At 39.5% G+C, this 23,614-nt stretch overlaps 1 protein-coding gene across 2 annotated transcripts in view; it reads right to left on the bottom strand.

Moving 5' to 3' along the window:
• CSMD3 (CUB and Sushi multiple domains 3) overlaps window positions 1-23,614 on the bottom strand; it is a 1,174,472-nt gene that overhangs the window by 582,205 nt on the left and 568,653 nt on the right. For both annotated transcript variants that reach the window (XM_037892097.2, XM_043539165.1), the window contains one exon: window positions 21,956-22,068. In XM_037892097.2, coding sequence (XP_037748025.1) covers window positions 21,956-22,068 — 113 coding nt within the window. The remainder of the gene's footprint in view (window positions 1-21,955; window positions 22,069-23,614) is intronic.

Below are 23,614 nucleotides of genomic sequence, written 5' to 3'. Positions count from 1 at the left end.
AAATCTTTTAAAGAGCTTGCTACCACAGCACAGTCCCCAGTGACAAAGAACGTATACCCACAAATCGTCAGGACAGTCTGCAGGTTAGGATTTCTCTGGGCTCCTTGCTGTATCTCTTCTTTGCTGATCATCCCTCCACAACAATGCCTGTATTTGTTACTACCTGTTTTGGACTATGCCAATCCAATTTACTTGGGATAGAAAGTATCAGACTTGAGAAAGTTTCAGTTAGCACAGAGTGCAGTAGTATGTCTCCTCAACAATATGGGTTCACTCATTTGACTTGCAATGAAATATTAAGTGTAAAATCTCAGTCCTTTATTTAAAAGGAAAGAATGGCCTAGGGTGAAGACAACTAAAAGAGAATCCTCTGAGATTTTGACTACATTCACCAGGTCTGTTCTGCAGGAACAATGTAACTGTCTATTATGGTTGAATGTCCAGGAGACAAGGTTTTCTTGGGGACTGGTCCTACAGTATGGAACTCACTTTTGCGAGAACTAAGAACTAACACAAACCTCATCACATTCCAGTTCAAGTATAAAGAGCCCTTCAACCGTCTCTTGGCAAGTAACAGTAGAGAGAAGACTTATTTTTCTATCTGAATAAAAATCACATTTTTTTCTTCCTGTTAAGGGACAGAAAAAAGAGGAAACACCATTTAATAAACTTTAGTCTGGTGGTGGTGGTGTGTATGTGTGTGGGGGTAGGTTTGTTTTAAAACTCTGGATGGAGCTAAGATGTCATGGTGATAAGTATGGCCTAAGGACCTGAATAAAAAAGGCTGACCTCAGGGCTGACTCACTATTAGCTTCTTTCAACTGTGACAAAAAGGAATTTATTAATTTATTTCCCCCCCCCCCCCGAAATCAAATTAGAACCAAAGACAGACCTATGAAGTCATCTATTCCATCCCCTACAAATGCAGGATTGTTCCATAGTGTATATATTATGCATGTGCCTTGTTTCTTATCACTTAATCAGCTTTTATTCCACAAGAGGAAAAAGGGAACTAACCCTGTGGTTATTTTTTCTACTTCAGTAGTCTCATGTGAGGGAACTTGTCAGAAGACTGAAAAAAAATCTTGATAAATGATGTGGACTCATGTATCTCATATGCTATTCTGTTAACTCTTTCAAATAATTCTGTTTACAAGGAAATTCTCCTTTTTGGAAGGTAAATTAGTTTGACCCTCTCAATTTATATTTATGCAGTTGTTGTAATACAATGCCCTTAATTACAGTCTCAGTCACTTTCCCTGTTATTGAGGTGAAGTTCATTGGTCTATAATTCTTCAACTCATCGTCGGGTTCTGTTTTGAGATGGGCACCAAATTAGCTATTTTCTAATCTTTTTTGGAGAAGTTACTGTTTTTAAGAATATATTATATATCTTTGTCAGTTTTTCTGTTTTGCTTTTTAGGTCTTTTCACACCCCCAGATGAATATTATCCTGGTCCAGTATCTCAAGTTAATACATTATTCTTTCCTTAGTGATGTCTCGGTTTATGCCCCATCATGATCTCCTGAATAAAAGTGGCCTTGGAACAGGATTTTTCTCATCATTTTCATCCATGATGAATGACACACAGAATTAATTTAACAACTCAAAACTTGCAATGTGAGAAATCTCTTTTAGTGTACAGAATTTCCTTTTATTGTTCAGGTCTAATAGTCTGTAGCATATGCTTACTATATTTGTACTATCTGGGATTTGTATACATAAGGTATAGTCGCATGAAATAATCTATGGACTCCTTTATGTAGCATGTCACTCCCTCCACTGGGCCAATACCTGTATTTTCTTTTCAGCTTTTAGCCAGGAACAAGCAGCAATCACTGATTTTTATTTTTAATAGTTACACTTCCACCCTATCATGACGTCTGTTATATCAAAGGTTTCTAGGATTTTTATGAAAACATCTACATATTATGTCCTGATGTTTCCTTCTCTTAGCACATGATGCTCCTCACCATATGGATAACTCTCAAAGAGATAGGGATCTCACTGAAATCATACACACAGATTTTCCTCACAATTCTTCCATGAGCAGATCCTGGGATGTTGACTGCAGGCAACAGACACCCCAAAAACATGTCCCTTTCCACTGCCCTGCCACCTGGCTTCCTCATCACTGTGTAGCCTTTGACAGCCAAAGACCCTCCCAACTATTGCTGCCCTCACAGAGTGTACTTTTACATGTTCCATAGTATGGGCACTGCCGTGACTAACTTGTAAGGTTTGCCTCACAGGTTTAGAAAGGGAGAATTTCGAGGAGTGAGACTGGTCTACTCCCCAACTCTATTCAAAAAGCTGAAATACTGGAAGGGCTTACTAGATCAGGTGATTTTCATTCTCCCTACGTTGGTGGAAGTGGAGGGAAGAAAAAGTTCTTGGGGTGACAAAGAGACTATACTGATTCAAAACCACTTAACATGGTTAAAAAACATGTGCATGCTTCTTGGGGGTGCAATAATAGCTTAACACAATCAATCACTAGGTGCAATTCCTTTATTAGCTAAGCCTGATAATATCACCTACTGAAAATAAATTAAAATTTAATATCATGTAATCAAGAGAAAAATATAACATTTTTATATTTATTTTCATGGAAATTTCCTTCCTTAAAATGTGTTCAGTATAGCTTATTTTCAGCATTGCCCATCTTTTAATTTACAGTTCTTTATTACAATTTTTTTTCTCTTCAACGTTTAGCACTTATTGCATGAATTTAAAGTTAAAAATATAGGCAGTGAAGGAGGAGTGAAACGCTTATGAAAACTGCAGTGAGCCTACAAGAATGAATAGGGGTATAAGCGGGGACAGTTTTAAAACTAGAACTACTGAATATCTGTGCCTCTTAGTAATACTACAGTAACATGCTGCAATGCTATTTTACATTTGTTATTTAGTAAATAAGCTAACGATGCCTGTCTTTCCTCGATATATGTGGCTAACTCTTATCAACATTAATTGATGTATGAATCATGCACACATTTGGTTTCCATGCCCATGTAAAAGACAAAAACAAAATTGAAAACTAGTTTTTTTGTTTTAATTAATAATGCTTAAATTGGGTGTGGTGAAGTCATAGGCAAATAAAGCATGGAGTAGGAAGTTTAAAAAAGTTATTGCTAAACGTAATAAAATACCCTGGAGAGCTGATGTTGCAAAACTCAACTGTCATGTCTTATTTCTCCATTTAATGTTAATAAACATATTTATAGATGGTTTTATAATAGCATTCAATCAAATTAATAAAGATACATTAAATTGAAACAGCATTATTATACAACAATAGAAGTATACTGTAAGATGCTACAGGTGTATCTCCGGTGTTAGTGAAAAGTATGATAAGTGGTGTTATCTGATTAGTTAAATAAGTAGAGTACAGACTTAAGATTGTATTGTATAGTATATGCAAGGGTTAGAGATCAAGTTGCATTTGTTACTTTAACTTCTGCATTTCTTGACTTCTGAGTGCTTAATATTACCTTCGTGTACCTTTTTATTGTTTGTTACTTAGATTATTTTATTGGCTTTTGTTTCTTTTTTTTAAAAAAGGGGAAAAAACGTAGCAGGGGTGATATGGCTCAGGCATCAGAATCTCTATGGTCTTGCAAAAGAAAAATTCATAATGAGAACGTACAATTCCATAATCTTTAACTATTTACTGTGGCAAGGCACCCTTTCTTAGCGCTACCTCCTCTGACAGGGACAGAGCCTGGGGTAAATCAGCCCCCCACTCTGGAGCGTGTCTGTCAAGGTTCCTTCCCCACTTCGAACTCTAGGGTACAGATGTGGGGACCTGCATGAAAACCTCCTAAGCTTACTTTTACCAGCTTAGGTTAAAACTTCCCCAAGGTACAAATTAATTTTACCCTTTGCCCCTGGATCCACTGCCACCACCAAACTTTATCTGGGTTCCTGAAAAAACGGAGTTTGGACACGTCTTTCCCCCCAAAATCCTCCCAATCCTTGCACCCCACTTCCTGGGGAAGGTTTGGTAAAAATACTCACCAATTTGCATAGGTGACCACAGATCCAAACCCTTGGATCTTAGAACAATGAAAAAGCATTCAGTTTTCTTACAAGAAGACTTTTAATAGAAGTAAAGGAATCACCTCTGTAAAATCAGGATGGTGAATACCTTACAGGGTAATTAGATTCAAAACATAGAGAATCCCTCTAGGCAAAACCTTAAGTTACAAAAAAGACACACAGACAGGAATATTCATTCTATTCAGCACAGCTATTTTCTCAGCCATTTAAAGAAATCATAATCTAACACATACCTAGCTAGATTACTTACTAAGTTCTAAGACTCCTTTCCTGTACTGTCTCCAGCAAAAGCATCACACAGACAAACACAGACCCTTTGTTTTTCTCCCTCCTCCCAGCTTTTGAAAGTATCTTGTCTCCTCATTGGTTATTTTGGTCAGGTGCCAGCGAGGTTACCTTTAGCTTCTTAACCCTTTACAGGTGAGAGGATTTTTCCTCTGGCCAGGAGGGATTTTAAAGGGGTTTTACCCTTCCATTTATTTTTATGACAATGTCTGTCTTCCCTCTTCAGGGTTTGTTTCTCAGAGCCTTCCCAGTAGGCCTCAGGACAGGCCTGAGGAGTGTTCCTCTGCCAAACAAAGGGAAACAAGTCTATAACGCACCAAAACAAAAGGAAATACCTTTCCCTGTCCCCCCTCACTGGGGCAGGTGTTGTCCTGTCGCTGGCCCTGGAGTGTCAGTACTTCCCCTAAACAAGCACTGGGTTTTGGGTGTCTTCCCTATGGGGAGGAGTGCAGTCTCTCACACTGTAGAAGCCTATCTCCCTGCTACATCCAGCATTGCAGCAGTTTGTCTCACTCCCAGGAGAAAGATTTTAACAAATTTCAGGCAGCGCTTAATTGGACTCAGGTGTCCCTAATTGACCTGAAGTAACCCCTTCCCAGCTTCTAGGGAAAAGGGCCTTTACCATTCTAGGGCAAACATATCTGTTTTCTCAGACGCTCCTGCAGCCGTCCGGCCTGACTTTGTCACACTACCTCGACACACTTAAACACTGCCATGTGTGCCATTTAGAAATCAGTGCAAGGAATCACTATTAAACTACCTTGCCCCAGCTAGTATTTTCCCTGTTTAGAATAACATTGCCCCAATTAAGAAGTAATTACTACCATTCAATACTCATACTCTCAAAAGATGCCTTTAATTTTGGGTCTCTCGTTTTCCTTGTCCAACTTTAGGAATTGTGCCAGATTTTCAGGTGTGTTAACTGCTAAGAAATGAAAGTGAAGTCAGTAGGAGGGGAGCTGAGTCCTCATAATCAGACCGTAGGTGAAGTTGAATTCCTCAAATTAGAAACCACTTTTGAAAAAAAAAAACAGCCCCACAGAAATACAGCAGGCTTTGGGAAGAAGAAAATGCAGCCAACTGATATTCAGGACACTGCTCAATATCAGGAGGGGAAATGTCACACAGTGACATGTGATTGGAAAACTGAGGGCTTAGGTGTGCACTTCAGCCTTCCACAAAAAAATAAAAATAAAAATAAAAACAGGATTGCATTAATAATGAAAGAAAACATTGAGTTTGGAACAAATTTGTTTATCTCACTTTATTAAAAATGGACAAATGTAGTCATGCCACAAAACTACTCACAAATGTGATATTCAGCAGCTATTATTTTCTTTCTTTTTAACTCTAGACCCCCAATTCAAGACAGTTGTCTACATCCATGAATGATGCTGCAGCCACCCACTACAATATATGCCATAGACTCTACACCCAGAAAAACAGCTTTGTTTTCTAGGGTCTGGTCTGAGAATTCTAAATAGCAAAGTTCTTGGAACTGCAGGTACCAAGCCTGCCCTGATTTAAAGCAATGACAACAGGGAAAGTAAATATTGCAAGCCCTCTCCATTCTATTAGAGCCTGAAAGTTCCATTGCTAATGAGTTTTCCTCGCTCTTGTTCTTTTTAAATTCATTTTTCTCCTCTCAAAAAATGTTTGTGCCGTACATTCTACAATCCAATACATTTTCTTCTTATACATCTTGAGGATCTGCTACCATTTCTGGCCTTGGATTTCATTTGGAAACAGACTACAATAGACTACTTAGAAAGCTAAAAGTGCTTTCCAAAAGGATTTTTTTTCCATGTGCATTGATGAAATAATGTGTTTTGTTCAGGGAAGAAAAACACCTGACATCTGCAGTTAATAAGGTACTGGTCTCAGCATTTTTTAGCTTTTTTGTAGTGAAACTTGGAATATATAGATTTAATCAATTTAAATTTTCTTGAACAAAATGTTCTTCTTGATATCTTACCCGGCAAAGAAAAATACATTCTGCTTACACATTTTTTCATAAAGTCTACAAAAATATATACTCTCTGTCTCACATAAAATGTATGTTCAACCTGCTTTTGCCTCTAATGGAATACTTTGGAAGTTGTTATACTGTGTAAAATGTTGAGATTTTTGATGAGTACAAGCTTCTTTGTTTTTTTAAGAAATCAGAAATCATAAGACAATATTAGTCAAAAAATGCCCCAGACATCATATTTTTCATTCTCTTATAATCTAGATTCCTACACAAGTCAATAAATCCATACTATTCCTAGGCATATATGTTTGAAATTTTTAAAAAATAGCATAATGGAAAACAAATCAGTAATGGTTTAGTGGCATTATTTTATGCTCAGTGTAGGAGATTCTAGTTTGAGAACGTCACCAATTTCCTAATGCTGTTACTGCTTGAGAGAGACTGTGAAAGATGCTTTCTACACATGTTCCCAAAGAAACCCATTTAAAAATATTTGGTCCAGTCCAGTGTATAAAGGTGCAGCCATGGTGTACAGAAGCCATTTACATTTTGTGGGATAAAAATTAATTTACAGACCTGTCACAATAAAGCTAAGGTCTAGGGTTGCCAATTTTGGTTGGACGTATTCCTCGAGGTTTCATCACATGACATAATCTTTAATTAAAGATTAATCTTTAAATCCTGGAGGCTCCAGAATAATTCTGGAGGGTTGGCAACCCCACTAAAGCCAACTTTTTAGCATTCTGAGGTCATTTGCTTGTTCTGACAGAAGAGGAGGGGCAACATGATCACAGTCATCAGGTTAAAGGATGGTTTCCCAGAAAAATGGAATATGGATTTCGCTTTGGGACATAGATTATCTGTTACTATGTGTTTGTATAACACTTAGCACAGTTGAGCCCTTGATCTCTGTTGGGGATTTTGGGCACTGCTACAAAACAAGTAAATAATAGCAACAATATGACAAACAATAATGGATTTTCCTAACTGGGGAAATATGTAATGCAAATGTTATAGCTGAAAAATGCACCACAACATACTTCTTAAGTGTAGGAAACAATAAAGGATTCCTTGGTGTGAGTAGGCCACAGACCTTATTCCAAACGTGATTCACAAACAAACCACATTATGAAAAACACAAACTTGTCCCTTCCTGGAGTTTGGCTTTATTAGTTAAAAAAATAAAAATATTACATAAAAATCATCTCAAACCTGCTCCTCAGGTTTGTCTGCTACTATAGTTCTTTCCTCAAGACTCAGAAAGGTCATCCCCTAGATCCTCTCTCCTCAGAGAACCAATCCCACCATACTTATATGCAGGTGTCATAATAAATCACTAGACTTACTGAATCAACAGAACCTACTTAACCCTTTCCCAATAGGCTCAACAGAGGAGATGGGCTGACTCAGTCAAAAACTTCCATGCTGTTGATTATTGCTGAGTTTCACATATTTCCTTTTGTCTATGCTGGAAGAAATCTAATTCTTCCAATACATGGAGAGAGTATGAAAAAGGCCAAGGTTTAAAGTTTACTAGCTGTGTTTCAGTGTTGCAAATTATATCATATTTTAGATGCACTTTCTAAATTATATATGCACAGTTGAAAAAGCATAATTTCAGTATTTCAGGTTCCTGTATCCCAGAAGTAAGAATAAAATAACAAACTAACTTTTCTTGCAGGGTATGTACATAAATATATTGCCAAAAAAAGAACTTATTTAAAATCCTGTGACAGCTTTCCTACAAATAGCTGCCAGGCAGAAGCTCCTCAATCTTTTTCATCTAGATTATGATTTTTTTTTGGTGCTCAAGTTGATATTTAATAATATCAACCTGAAGCTGTCTACACCTGATCCAGTCAATCTCTAAATATATAAAGAACTGCTGTTTGACGGGAAGAAATGTCAGCCACATTGTTAAACAGGCCCCTAAAGCAAGGCTGATTTAGAAACAGATTATGAAAAAGGCTAATGTAGTGCCCATCTTTAAAAAAGGGAAGAAGGAGGATCCGGGGAACTACAGGCCAGTCAGCCTCACCTCAGTCCCTGGAAAAATCATGAAGCAGGTCCTGAAGGAATCAATTCTGAAGCACTTAGAGGAGGGGAAAGTGATCAGGAACAGTCAGCATGGATTCACCAAGGGCAAGTCATGCCTGACTAATCTAATTGCCTTCTATGACAAGATAACTGACTCTGTGGATGAGGGGAAAGCAGTGGACGTGTTGTTCCTTGACTTTAGCAAAGCTTTTGACACGGTCTCCCACAGTATTCTTGCCAGCAAGTTAAAGAAGCATGGGCTAGATGAATGGACTATAAGATGGATAGAAAGCTGGCTAGATCGTCGGGCTCAATGGGTAGTGATCAATGGCTCCATGTCTAGTTGGCAGCCGGTATCAAGTGGAGTGCCCCAAGAGTCGGTCCTGGGGCCGGTTTTGTTCAATATCTTCATAAATGATCTGGAGGATTGCACCCTCAGCAAATTTGCAGATGACACTAAACTGGGAGGAGAGGTAGATACGCTGGAGGGTAGGGATAGGATACAGAGGGCCCTAGACAAATTAGAGGATTGGTCCAAAAGAAATCTGATGAGGTTCAACAAGGACAAGTGCAGAGTCCTGCACTTAGGACGGAAGAATCCCATGCACTGCTACAGACTAGGGACCGAATGGCTAGGCAGCAGTTCTGCAGAAAAGGACCTAGGGGTTATAGTGGACGAGAAGCTGGATATAAGTCAACAGTGTGCCCTTGTTGCCAAGAAGGCCAATGGCATTTTGGGATGTATAAGTAGGCGCATTGCCAGCAGATCGAGGGACGTGATCGTTCCCCTCTATTCAACATTGGTGAGGCCTCATCTGGAGTACTGTGTCCAGTTTTGGACCCCACACTAAAAGAAGGATGTGAAAAAATTGGAAAGCATCCAGCGGAGGGCAACAAAAGTGATTAGGGGACTAGAATACATGACTTATGAGGAGAGGCTGAGGGAACTGGGATTGTTTAGTCTGCAGAAGAGAAGAATGAGAGGGGATTTGATAGCTGCTTTCAAATACCTAAAAGGGGGTTCCAAAGAGGATGGATCTAGACTGTTCTCAGTGGTACCAGATGACAGAAGGAATAATGGTCTCAAGTTGCAGTGGAGGAGGTTTAGTTTGGATATTAGGAAAAACTTTTTCACTAGGAGGGTGGTGAAGCACTGGAATGCGTTACCTAGGGAGGTGGTGGAATCTCCTTCCTTAGAAGTTTTTAAGGTCAGGCTTGACAAAGCCCTGGCTGGGATGATTTAGTTGGGGATTGGTCCTGCTTTGTGCAGGGGGTTGGACTAGAGGTCCCTTGCAACCCTGATATTGTATGATTCTATGATCTATGAAGATTGTCCTTAAAGTTGAACAGAAAGCTTTAGTAAAAGGAGGGAACAGACAATGTTCTAAACATCAAGAATCTGTGTTTTTGTAGACTGGAAAACTTAAAATATATTTTCATTGTAAAACAAATTATTTAGAGGAAAAAAAAGCTTTCCCTCAATTTATCTGCCAAGACCTGAAATCAAGGCTTTCCTGAAGTGGTATGAATCTGTTTAACCTCTTTGTGCCTCAGTTCCTCAACAATAAAAGGAGAGTACTGATACTTCCTTTCATCACAGTGGTGCTGGGTGAATATATTAATTCATCTTAATGAGGGGCTTAGTTATGGTTGCTATACAAGAACTTAGATAAGTAGCACTCAGAGTTGTTACTTTAAAGTTATTTATTATTTCTAATGAAGCAGCACCCACATTGTGCTAAGCACTGTATATAGCTGAAAGAAGAGACAGTCCCTGTCCAATAAGTTTACAGTCTAAAAATGTGGCAACACAACAAGTCCTATGAGATCTTGCCTTTTCAGGCTCTTAGGAAAGTGTTTTAGGAAATGTGGCTTTACCCTTATAAAAGAAAAAGTGGTAGTTCCATATCAATATGAGGCACAGTTTAAAAATAAAAAGGTTAGAAAAGAAAATGTAGACAGAGCATGGGGGCAGGCAGAGGAAACAGAGGCAAAACAAGACCAAAAAAAATAGTTATCAGGTAATGAACGGGGATAAGCAAAGGCAAAATGGATGAGAGAAATATACAAGATGAGAGAGTAAAATGCAAGAGGGTGAGAAAACAAAAAAGGGAGATTGCATTTCTTCCCCCAGCCACATCATTGTAAACAATGGAGAAAAATCCCTCCAAGCATGACTAAGGGCATGTCTACCTACACAGTGGTGAAGACGCTCTATGCCAATAAGAGAGAGCTCTCCCATTGGCACAAAAAAACCAATTCCGCACACTGACATAGCTGTAGATATCAGCCCTTATGTTGGTGTAACTTTTGTCGCTCAGGGAGGTGTGACATAAGTTGTATGACATAAACTGTTGTGTAGACATAGCCTAAGCAAAGGCTGTTTTTGTGCCCAAATTTCCAGCCTTCCTCCCTATCAATGCAGTAAGAGAGAGAGCCTATATTTATCCCACAATCCTCAGCACTACTCCCTAGAACTATAGGACAAGATTTTAAAATGTTTAATATTTCTAGATAAAATATAAAGACTTACACTTTTGGAATTTGAACAGAGAACATACTGGAGGTGAAGGCATACATAACATATATAGTATACTATTGTTAGTATTTCATTCTTAGGTTTGGGGTTTTTTTTGCATATCATTGTTGCTCTAGTTTCCTAATTAATCTTTTAGACAGGCATTTTATCCAAAACAGAAGAATGGGTCATATGTGTTTTGCAAGCTAATAAAACATTTGTTTTAAAAAGAGGTTTTAAAATTTATGTATTTATTACAACATATTTAAATAATTTTCATAAAACAAAGTGAGTAGGAACATAAAATAATAGTATATGTAGTACTACTTAATCTTAAAAGGCAAACGACATTTTCAGTACATCACATGTCCATATCAAAGAATCTCTCAACTCAAATATACAGAAAAAGAGAACTTACATTCTGGAATAGGTTTCAGATAATGGTCCATTCCAAAACCTACTAAATTATCGAATATTAAAATATTCATGAAATCACTTTCAGGTGGAACTGCTGAACCCTCAAACTTAGCTTATTTATCCAAAACAAAAGATAATTAAATTAAAAAAAAAAAAAGAAAATCTAAATTTGGCTTCCTGATGTTGGTTAAAATGTGTAGTAGCCCCATTAATAAAATAGTTTTTTGTACAGCCAAGTCTCTGCTCCTGGAAGTTCCTGACGATGTATTTGACAAAAACAGCTGGGTCTTTACAGAATCAGTGTCAGGAGGATACTGAACGGTTACTAACAGAAATATTATTGGAGTTACTCTGCATTCACACTGGAGTGACTAAGAGCAAAATTTGGCTAGGTATACTGAAAAGTTCCTTATTGTAGCAATTTGGAATCTTCCTGACACCGACTCCATAAAGAACCAATTGTCTCTATCATGCGGCTATTGAAGAACTTCCACGCACAGAGACTTCACCTTCCATGGCTGCCATAGAGGAACATCAAAATATCTCAGCATATAAAAATGGCAAATTATCCAAATATGGTACAGACCACAATTATTAAAATATAGTCCCCAAAAGAGTTTCTGGGTCAGGAATTAATCCACATATAAGCCTGTTTCAGAGTAGCAGCCACGTTAGTCTGTATCCGCAAAAAGAAAAGGAATACTTGTGGCACCTTAGAGACTAACAAATTTATTTGAGCATAAGCTTTCGTGAGCTTACAGCTCACTTCATCGGATGCATGCAGTAGAAAATACCTACTGCGTGCATCCAGTGAAGTGAGCTGTAGCTCACAAAAGCTTATGCTCAAATAAATTTGTTAGTCTCTAAGGTGCCACAAATACTCCTTTTCTTTTTGCGTATAAGCCTGTGTGTTAAATCACAGTACTCATCCCAGGTGATCTCAATAAGTGTTTGCAAAGAAAAATGTGCTGGAAAGTGAAATGACCGCCCCCACACATTATTGGTAAGAGTTGTCATCTAGCTTGTAGGAAAAAGTGCATGGCCCCTTTAAGGGCCTGGTAGCTAGAGAATGACTTGCTGCACAAGTTTCGGACCAGGTCAGCATGGGGAGGCTGACCCATCCCCTCCCCCAAGTGACCAGAAGAGAGGGGAGAGTATTTAGGTCTATGCCAGGGCAGGAAATGCCCTCTTCAACCTGGACCAAGTGGATCAGCACTCATCATCCCACCCATGGAAGTAATGAAATACGAGGTTTTGTCATGATTTGCTATGGGCATTATGCTAATCATTCCTTTCTCAGGGGGTTGGGAAGAATTTTTTCCCCTCACCGCCAGATTTGCCAAGGAAAGGTAGAGGTTTTTTTCACCTTCCCCACAGTGGGTTGGGGGCTTAGTTGGGAAGGACATGAAACAGGGGTCAGGCTATGATTATGTAACTCATTATGTAAGTATGGGGCAGAAGTCCAATGCAGGTTACCCCATAGGGAAGCGATATGATGATCAGATCAAATGGATTGGTAAAGGATTTAAAGGAGATATTCTTTAAAGGATTGGGAAAAGGGGGAGAGGGATTGTGGCTCCCATGACTTTTTTTATTTATTTTTTTTTGGTGTGAATATATCCATTCTGTTATTAGGGACTTGTTCTTTAATCAAGAAGTCAAAAATGTGCCATGACCTTAATGCAGTGTTTTCTAACTCAGCTACCCAAATTTCCAATCCCTGCATCTGTGCAGATATGGCTTCCACTTTTATTCTCTACTCCATTCAGATAATTCTGTATGTCATCCAGTTGATGTGCACCAGTTCCAAACCTTTACTGATAGCATCCTTTAACTCTGCAAAGCCAATTTCCATCCAAAATCTAATCCAACTGGTTCTCTGTGTTGTGGATCTACCAACTTTACACATAAGGCCTTGGCATGAAAATGTTTTATCTAGGGCATATTGGCTGTTGGGATATATATGTCATCTACAATGAATAAACAAACACTCTCAAGGACCACAACGAAAAGAATTGCCTTGAAAATGAAGGTTACTTACTTGTAACTGAGGCTTTTTGAGATTGGCTTTGCACATTCCCACTCTTGGGATACATGCTAATCAATGCCATTGAAAAGTTCAGCCTTCTGTTAGCAGCTCCTCTTAGAGGGCTCAGGTTCCCCTTCCCTACTTCTCCTCTCAGCGTTCGGGCACATTCTGAGGGAGAAGATATAAAAGGGGCAAGGCAGATTGCTAATGCAGAATCATGGTTAGCTGAGATTCTGCAGAAGAGGGGAAGGTGGGTGGGGAGTATGAAGTACTTGTAAAAAAGTAAACAACCATAACTGAGAGAGAGAGAGAGAGAGAGAGAGAGAGAGAGAGAGAGAGAAGGTAAGGACTGCAGAACTGATCTACCAAATTGGGATCTGATCTAGCTGCTATATTTAAGACATAATTCTTAATAAATGTATGTGTTAAACTCAATATGACAATTTAATAAATTTCAATTAGTGGGACATGCCTTAAATATGCTATAAAAGCAGCCATTGAACTAGTGGAGTGTGGAACATGGGGGAGACCATGAGGCATTGTTATAACTTTCTTCTATACACAGCCAACACATCAAGATAATGTTTTGGTGGAAATGGTATTTCCCTTACGGTTACTCACATATGAAACTGTTTTTGAAATTCTAAAATCTTTGGTCCTATCTAAATTGCAAGTTAGCACATTTTTATTATCCAAACAATTTAATTTGTACTCTGTCTTATGTAAATATAGTCTGGGACACCCGTAGAGTAATGGATCGATTGATATGGAAATCGGAAACAACTTTAGATATAAATTTTGGGTGAGGACAAAGAACTACTTTATCTTTATGAAAACTTGTAAATGAAGGGCCAGCCACTATGGCATGAAGTTCACGGACCCTCCTGGCTGAAGTTATTGCATAAATGTGGTTTTAATTGAAACATGAAATAGAGAAGAAGAAGAAGAAAAAAACTTTGAAGGATGGAGACATAAGCTTTGTTAGCACAAAGTTTAAATTCCATGAGGGAATTGGCTCTCTCACAGGGAGATAAAGATTTAGCAAACCTTTCAGATACCTCTTGGAAATTCTGTGAGAGAATAAAGATTTACCATCTATTGGCACATGAAAAGCTGCTGTTGTACTAGATGTACCTGGGGTGATGCAGTAGACAAACCCTTATTCTTAGGAACAGCAAATACTCTCATATGGATTGAATAAGAACTGACTCAGGACATTACCACGTACCCATAATGAAAATCTTTTCCATTTTAAATAACTTTTTCATGTTTATTGTCTTCTAGCTTTACCTAAAACACATTGTACTTCTGCATCCTATTGCCCACATTGTCATATGCAACTAAAGTGGATCTGGAAAGTACACCTTCCGTTGCTGCTGTCACAGGCAGTCCGGTGATATTGGTAAGCATTTGTAATTTCCTTTAGAAAGAAGAAGTAAGTCTGTTTTCTACTGTCGTGGCTAAGTTGGGATGATAAGGATACCCCAGTTTGGCTGAATCTTGTCTGAACTTCACAACCCAACATTAGGTAGGAAAGCATAAATCAGCTCTGTATCCCAGCTGAGGAGAAATGTACCTGTAGGAAGTGAGCATATGCTCATTATCTTGAACAATAATGACAGCACTTGACATTGAACCTTGTGGCAAATAGGTCTATATTTGGCATACCCCAAAAAGGAAAAAATGTCCTGGACTACAGTCTCCTTTAAGGACCATTTGTGCATCTGGAAAGAGTCTCTGCTTAGTTGCTCTGCTAACTCTTTGAAAGATCCTCCACATGCAGAACTACTGTATAAATCTTGTGCATTATATACCAATCCCAATGATTTATTGCCTCTTTGCAAAGCTGTAATGACTGAGCCCCTTCCTGTTTGTTTACATAGTATATTACCATCTGATTGCCTGTGGCCATTTTAACCAAGGTCCTTGCACCTGAAGAAGGAATGATCTGAGTGCCAAACAAATTGCTATTAGCTCCAGAACACTGATATTAAGGTGACACTCTTGCTGATTCCACAGGGTTTTTGTTAACAAATTGTTGAAGTGTGCCCACCAGCCTGTTTTGAGGTGTCTTTTGTATTTATCGTGGAAGGAGACGGAGGGTTGATACATGTTCCTGGTCCCTCCACCATAACAGTTTTCTGGATTTTCTTTGGAATGGTAACAATTAGCTTCATGTTGTCTACTGAAGGTCTGAAGCTTCTTACCAAACAGTGTGGAAGGGGTCGCATTCTTAGTCTTGCATAAGGAGTGACATAAGTATTTGATGTCATAAGACCCAGTAGGGAGAGGGAGAAACTTACTCTCTGAGATGGACTTTAAAGCAGAGACTGAATGGTAAATTTCAGTTTCAGAAATTTCTTCTCCAGGAGATAAGTCCTCACCATGCTGGAGTTTAGAAGTGATTCCATGAAAAAAAATATTTTGTGATGGGGTCAAAAGTTATTTCTGTTTATCAAAAAGACCAACTTTCAGAATAGAGAGCCTGTGAATTGAGTGACTTCTTTCAGATCATCTTCAGAAGATACTTTTTAGGAATCAATTGTCTAAATAACGAAAAACAAAAATCTCTTGTCTTCTTAAAAAAGCTGCTACTACAGACTGACATTTTGCAAATACTTGAGGTGCAGTAGAAAGGCTAATGGGGAGAATCCTGTACTGGAAATGGTCCTGTCCTGTGGCAAAAAGAAAGATACTTCCTGTGTGATGGTCTTATCAAAGTAAGCATCTTTGGTTTTCTACTCTCAATCTCAATCTAGACGGGAGAAGGAAGGAGGGGATAATGGATCCTAGTGTTATCATTTTGAAGCAAAACTTTCAGATGTATCTGTTCAGTTCCTCAGATCCAGGATTGGACAAAGATGCCAACTTCCTTTGGAAGTAGGAAATATCAGGAGTAGAAACCTTGATATCTGAGATCTACAAGAAGCTCCTCTATTGCTCCCTCTCTTAGTAGAGAATTGATTTAAATTCTTAACACAAACTCATGAGAAGGGTCCCTGGATACGGAGGGAGAGGGAGGGTTTTGAATTGGATGGTATAACTATCTTTTATAGTGTCCAAAACCGTATGTCCATAGTGATTTTTGCCACTCATTGTAAGAACGGCATAAACCGACTCCAATGTTAGGGAAACAGAATTCAAGGTTGAAACGTTTTTCTCAAACTTCATAGAATCATAGAAGTGCAGGACTTGAAAGGACCTCAATAGGTCATCTAGTCCAGTCCCCTGCACTTAAGGACTATGTATGTAATAACTAGACCATTCCTGACAGGTGTTTGTCTAACTCAGGGGTGGACAACCTGAGCCTGAGAAGGAGCCAGAATTTATCAATGTACATTGCTAAAGAGCCCCTGTAATACGTCAGCAGCCCCCCATCAGCTCCCCACCCCCCACACACTCCCAGCGCCTCCCGCCCACCGGCAGCCCTGCCGATCAGCGCCTCCCCCTCTCTCCCGGCACCTCCTGATCAGCTGTTTTGTGGAGTGCAGGAGGCTCTGGGTAGGAGAGGGAGGAGCGAGGGCATGGCAGGCTCAAGGGAGGGGGTGGGAAGCGGTGGAGCGGGGGCAGGGCCTGTCGCAGAGCCAGGGGTTGAGCAGTGAGCACCCCCCCAGAACACTGGAAAGTTGGCGCCTGTATCTCCAGCCTTGGAGTCGATGCCTATACAAGGAGCCACATATTAACTTCTGAAGAGTGGCATGTGGCTTCGGAGCCACAGGTTGGCCACCCCGGTCTAACCTGTTCTTAAAAACTTCCAATGACAGATATTTCACAATCTCCCTAGGCAATTTGTTCCCATGCTTAATCCTGACAGTTAGGAATTTTTTTCTTAATTTTCAACCTAAACCTCCTTTGCTGCAATTTAAGCCCATAGCTTCTTGTCCTTTCCTCAGAGGTTAAGGAGAACAATTTTTAACCCTACTGCTTGTAACAACCTTTTATGTACTTGAAACCTGTTATCATATCCTCACCCTCAGTCTTCTCTTTTCCTGACTAAACAAACCAATTTTTTTCAATCTTTCATGTGAGACAGTTTCACAGGGATCGGCAACTTCTGGCATGCAGCCCGCCAGGGTAAGCCCACTGGCGGGCTGGGCCAGTTTGTTTACCTGCTGCATCCACAGGTTCGGCTGATCTCACCTCCCACTGGCTGCGGTTCACTGCTCCAGGCCAATGGGGGCTGCAGGAACTGGCAGTCAGCACATCCCTTGGCCAGTGCCACTTCCCACAGCCCCCATTGGCCTCAGAAGTTGAGGGAGCTGAGGCTACTCCTACATTTTCATCTGGAGAGGAGCTGCCTATGAGTTCATGGTGTTGATGTAAAATTTTGATTTGTGGAGGTGCAACACATTTCCCTTCCTCATCATATAAGATGTCTTGGATAACCATAAGGGGCCTTGGTATGGGATCCATTAGCATGGGATCTGAGTGTCCCAGATCCGAGTGTCTTAGACTGAGTGTCCTGGATCTGCAAAAATATTCCTGCCTCGGTGCAGATGCAAGGTGGTAGCTCTTGAAACAGGTTGAGATAGAAACTCTGGATTTGGGCAGAATGGCCAAAGCATCCAGAGATACAATTCCCAGTCCTGCCAGCTTGTCCAGTTCAGTACAATATAACAGTTAGGAGAATGTATGCGGTTACAAGAGTCCATCTCAAAAGAATGCCCCTTAGAAACTTAAGGATCTGGATAAATGGTTGGATCCAACTCTTTCCTGTGAATGAGGGTCCAAGCCCAGATCTGACAAGGAATTGGGGATACCACTGAGGTAGGAATTTGCAATAGTGTCAGAGATGACAGGGGTCTTGGGATTTGGAGGTAACATAACCAAGGACTCACATGGAATCTGAAGAAGGCTCACAATCATCCATGATCAGCAGCTGGAAGAAACTGATGCAACAACCATGGCTGGGCCCCTTGTAGAGCCCTTCCCTCAGGATGTGCTCAAACATGGAGGCGGGGAGGGAAAGGAGGCGTGTGAGCACTCTAACAGGCACTGCTAACAGAAGTCTACACAATTCAATGGCATCAGTTGGAACATATCTCAGAAGTGGGAATTTGCAGAGGACACTTGAAAAAGAAAAGAATTTACCTCCAACTATCAGCTGAACAGAACTACCTTTCAGACACATAGGCACTCAGATACCATGGAGGTATTCAAATATCATGGTGATGAGGCAGTATAAAGTATACCATTTAGGGAAAAATATAAGTTTAGGTAGATTATTTAAATAAGTATGCAAATACACACACAGAAGAATATAATGGAGATGAGAATGTAAATGGTCACCTTTGTGCTCTCCTTTCTACATACACACATAGCATTAGTTTAGTTATTGAAGAACTACTGTTTCTGTGAAAGAATAAATGTACAACAGGAATAAAATGGCCTGTGTATAATAAGACACTGTCCACAAATGACCTGCCCTCTAAAAGTGAATCATGTAAAGAATGAAAGCAGGTATTTAAACTGTGCAAAATATCTAAATCAAACCTCAAATTCTCTTTCAAATGTACCTACTGTTCAAGATTTGCTGTATTCACAAACTGCACCCTCTGCCTCTGAAATATGGTGAACATGATCTTGGGTTTTGGTGTATGTTTGTCTGTTCTGCATGCTTCATAAACCTGTCCATCTTCTCCTCTCAGCAGCTGCTTGCTTCTAATGTAAATAAGTCTGGACTTCCTTCTTACATTAGCTGTCTTAAGGGGGACCCTGTACTTGGAGAGTCAGTATGGTCCTTTATGAGCTAAAATTATGCTAGTCTTGGTTTTGAGTATGGCCCCTAAATATCATGGTGATGAGTTTATTAGAAGCATTATACATCAATATCCTCATGCAGCTCATTCCTCCTAGGGTGTGGGCTGTTCCCTTATCTTAAGAGTGCTTTGTATGGACAGAGGACATGATACCTCCTCAGATCCACCCCACTCCCTGCTCACCCTGCCAAAAAAAACCGTCAAGAAGGAACAGGGAACAATCTTCTGTTCTTCCTGCTTAGCCGCTGCACTGAGCTCACAGAGACAGTCAGAACTCTTAGTTGGTAAGCTCTAGAAGAAGATTTGCCAAGGTTCCCTAGAATGTGGCAGCCTTGGGTTTCCCTAACTACCATGCTAAAGATTTAAGAACTTCTCTCAGCCCTAGCTCAGCAGAGCTAGATAGCAAGGATGTGTGGATTTTCTACCACTTGTGCTATATGACTGAATTGTTTAACTTACCCAGAATATTCTTTAGGATGGAAGGAAGTAGCAATCCATACTGAGTGGACTTCAGAAGACCCCATTAGTAGACCAGCCATCCAGCAACATAAAGGACCAGAGGGATGCACTGGAGGAGTTACATAGGCCCAGGAGAAACAAGCATATGTGTATAGAGGGTAGAGTGTGTGGCAGCTCATGTTTCCTCCAGCCGACAGTAAGGTAAAATGAGGGACCAGAGTTGTTAGGGGAAACAGAGCACCAGATGAGTAGTCCTTGTGATGGGGAGAAGGAGGAATGATTCAAGGGTAGAATAGTGGGTACCATCTGTATTTGGTTCCCCATGGAGGCTTAATCCTCCAAACAAGCCTTCAGGTATTGTCTCACTTTCAACTCTTTTGAAGTAAAATGCATGTTCATATTGTTCTAGTATCATTAATGAATACACTACAACTAGATAGTAGCATAATCTTATCTTTAGACAGATGACCTTTGAATCTGCTCCTCCACGTCTGACCTACCTACACATGCCCAGGCCCACATTTCTTCTTATCACATTGATACCTCCTTGTATATGTTCTATAGATACCTTAAATTTAAATGGCAAAAAATGAACTTCTAATCTTTTCTCCTAAACCTTTCATCTCCTCAGTTGCTCCATCATTGCTGACTTTGCCTCTACTCCTTCTCCCCAGCCCAACCAATCAAGCTTGCAGTATTGGAGTTTTATTTTACTTATTTTACTTCCTCCTCAAATCCAGGTTCTCTCCAAATCTGCTTACTTTTTGTGCATACTTCTTAAATATTTCCTCAAATATATCCCCCTTGGCAAAACTCCTGTTACCATCATTGTTTTCTTTCACCCAAAGTATGGCAACCTCCACATTTCTAGCATTTGTGACTCTCACAGCAACTCTTTTCAACATACGCAACATTCTGCAAATAAATAACCTTCTCCCACCACTCTGACCCTCTCCTCAAATCTCCTTTCTTGGACCCAGTGTTCTCCTGCATTAAGTTAATACCTGCTCTTATTTGTAAGGCTTGCCATACCTCTGACCCTGGCTATATCTCATCTCCTGTCCCTCCCCACTTTGCTCTCTGGGATCTGTTCACTCTTTTGATCGAGTTATTCTCTATTGCTTCTCCTCACAATCTCACTGTCACACTGTCCCCACACCTGCTTCTTACACCTGAGATGACATCATTCTTCCTGAACACCAAGCATCCTCATCTCCTCCTTCAAATCCCTGTTCAACACCTATTTATTTTCAGATTGCTACCCAGCACTGACAAACTCCTTTGTGCTCACTTTTCCATCCTTCTCCCTGACCAAGATCTTTATTTTAAAATATCAATGTGAAAAAGATATGACTCACATGATTATTTGCTTTGACCCTTGCCCTTTTTTTCCACCTTTCTTTGTTGGCTCTCACCACATTTTCTGTTGCTCTAATTTAACTACTAGGCTCTGCAGGGCAGGGACCATGTCATTTTAAAATCTGTGTCAAGCACCATGTGGGGCTATGGTGATATATCAGTATACCATTACCTCTGTCAGAAAATAAAACAATTTTTTTCTCTTTACTATTAAACTTTTGGGTGAAACAGATGTTTATGCCACATAGATAATCTACGGTGAACAAGAGGATCCCACATGTTGTTGTGGCCAAAGACAGACAAAGTCACACATCACTGAGAACTGCCCTCTGACCAGACTTGATAGTTCTCTGAGGGATTCATACTTTGCTGCCATAAATTGGCTTGGCAAGTTCTGCATCCAATAAAAAGACGACCACATAGATACTGATACATCCTCCCAAAAGCTCACAAAAGCAACAGCAGTTTCATCTTATATACTACATATCCTCCTCATGCCAAACCTGCTCAAGAACTTTGCTAGTCAAGTTTATTTACACAACTGACTGATATACCTCAGTCTCAACCCACATATTATTCCAGACTTGGGTATCTGTTCAGATTGTTGTGATAGGCATGGGGGTTTAGGCACAGAAACTCATCTTTACATTTATTTACTATAAATCAAATCACATCTGTGTGCTTACACCTACACATATCACACAAATTATGGAATGGGTTAATTTCTGAAGTGAAAATATATTTGCTTGTATCAAGTGCCTGGATTTAAATAATCACAGAAGTATTTTATTTTGACTTTTCTACAACATACAACAAATAATAACAAACCTACTTTTCAGTTGTATTCTGAGGAATCAATCCTTCTAAGGACACAATCAGACATGTACAGAGCTGCTACACAGAGCTCCATGCACAGCCAGGGCCTAAGACATTTGGATGCTTTCAGTATTACTGAATAGGGAATGGAGAGCATTTCCTAGCATGCAAAATAAACCTTATATAATTATTTGCTTATATTTATGTACAGCTAAGCATGTCCACAGTGGCTTACTGTTACCTTTGTAGTTAACTTTGAAGCCAATTGATCCCACACTTTCATCCGTTTGAAGGTGTAACCACATCTGACTGTTCATGCTCACAATTAAATCTGGTACAAAACTTCCCGTTAGTCTAGAAGAAAAACAAACAACAACAATATTTAATGAGAAAATCATCTGGATTTAAATATGAGTTTGTCACAGATACAAAATCCAGGTAAGGAAGCCTTGATTACAGCCTTCTGAGAACCAATATATTCAGGTACAGAAAAATGAGTATGAGAAAATTAATAGTTCTTAACTGTTTGTGGTTTGCAACAGTAAATAATAAAATCAGATTAATTTTGTTTCATCTGTGCTATTGACACTTAGACTTGAGAGAGGAAAAAGATAGAATCTATTAATTTTTTAAAGAAAGATTTTTTTTTTAATCACAGAATTTTACTGCTTTGTAATTATAGAATCATAAAACTGGAAGGGACCTCGAGACGTCATCTAGTCTAGTCCCCCGTACTCATGGTAGGATTAAGTATTATCTAGATCATGCCTGACATGTATTTGTCTAAACTGCTCTTAAAAATCTCCACTGATGGAGATTCCACAACCTCCCGTCCTCCCATCAATTTATTCCAGTGCTTAACCACCCTGACAGTGAGGAAGTTTTTTTTCCTAATGTGCAACCTAAACCTTCCTTGTTGCAATTTAAGCCCATTGCTTAAAATTTTAATCCCAATTTTCTTCACAATTTTTCTTCCTCCTCCTTGTAACAACCTTTTACATACCTGAAAATTGTTATCATGTCCCCTCTTAGTCTTCTCTTTTCCAAACTAAACAAACCTAATATTTTCAATCTTCCCTCATAGGTCATGTTTTCTAGACCTTTAATAATTTTTTATCACTATTCTCTGGACGTTCTCCAATTTGTTCACATCCTTCCTGAAATGTAGCGCCCAGAACTGGACACAATACTCCAGTTGAGGCCTAATCAGTGCAGAGTAGAGCAGAAGAATTATTTCTCATGTCTTGCTTACAACACTTCTGCTAATACATCCCAGAAGGATGTTTGCTTTTTTTGCAACAGCGTTACACCGTTGATTTATATTTAGCTTGTGGTCCACTACGACCCTCAGATCCCTTTCCATAGTACCCCTTCCTAGGCAGTCATTTCCCATTTTGTATGTGTACAACTGATTGTTCCTTCCTAAATGGAGTACTTTGCATTTCTCCTTATTGAATTTCATCCTATTTACTTCAGACCATTTCTCCAGTTTGTCCAGATCATTTTGAATTTTAACCTATCCTCCAAAGCACTTGCAACCCCTCCCAGCTTGGTATCATCCACAAACTTTATAAGTGTACTCTGTATGGCATTATCTAAATCATTGATGAAGATATTGAACAGAACCAGACCCAGAACTGATCCCTGCAAGACCCAAGCTGCCTTCCACTTTCAAAATCTCAACCAGTTCTTCCCTATTTGTCAAAATCAAATCTAGAACAGCCTCCCCCCTAGTAGTTTTCTCCACCTTCTGAACTAAAAAAAAAAAAAAAAGAATGTCTCCAATACATTCCAAAAACTTATGGGATAATCTGTGCCCTGCTGTGTTATTTTCCCAACAGATGTCTTGGTGGTTAAAGTCCCCCATCACTACCAAGTCCTGTGCTTTGGATGATTTTGT

This window comes from Chelonia mydas, chromosome 2, assembly GCF_015237465.2.
Source record: "Chelonia mydas isolate rCheMyd1 chromosome 2, rCheMyd1.pri.v2, whole genome shotgun sequence".
In the NCBI taxonomy this organism is placed as follows: Eukaryota; Metazoa; Chordata; order Testudines; family Cheloniidae; genus Chelonia; species Chelonia mydas.
This window is presented reverse-complemented; position numbering and strand designations above follow the sequence as displayed.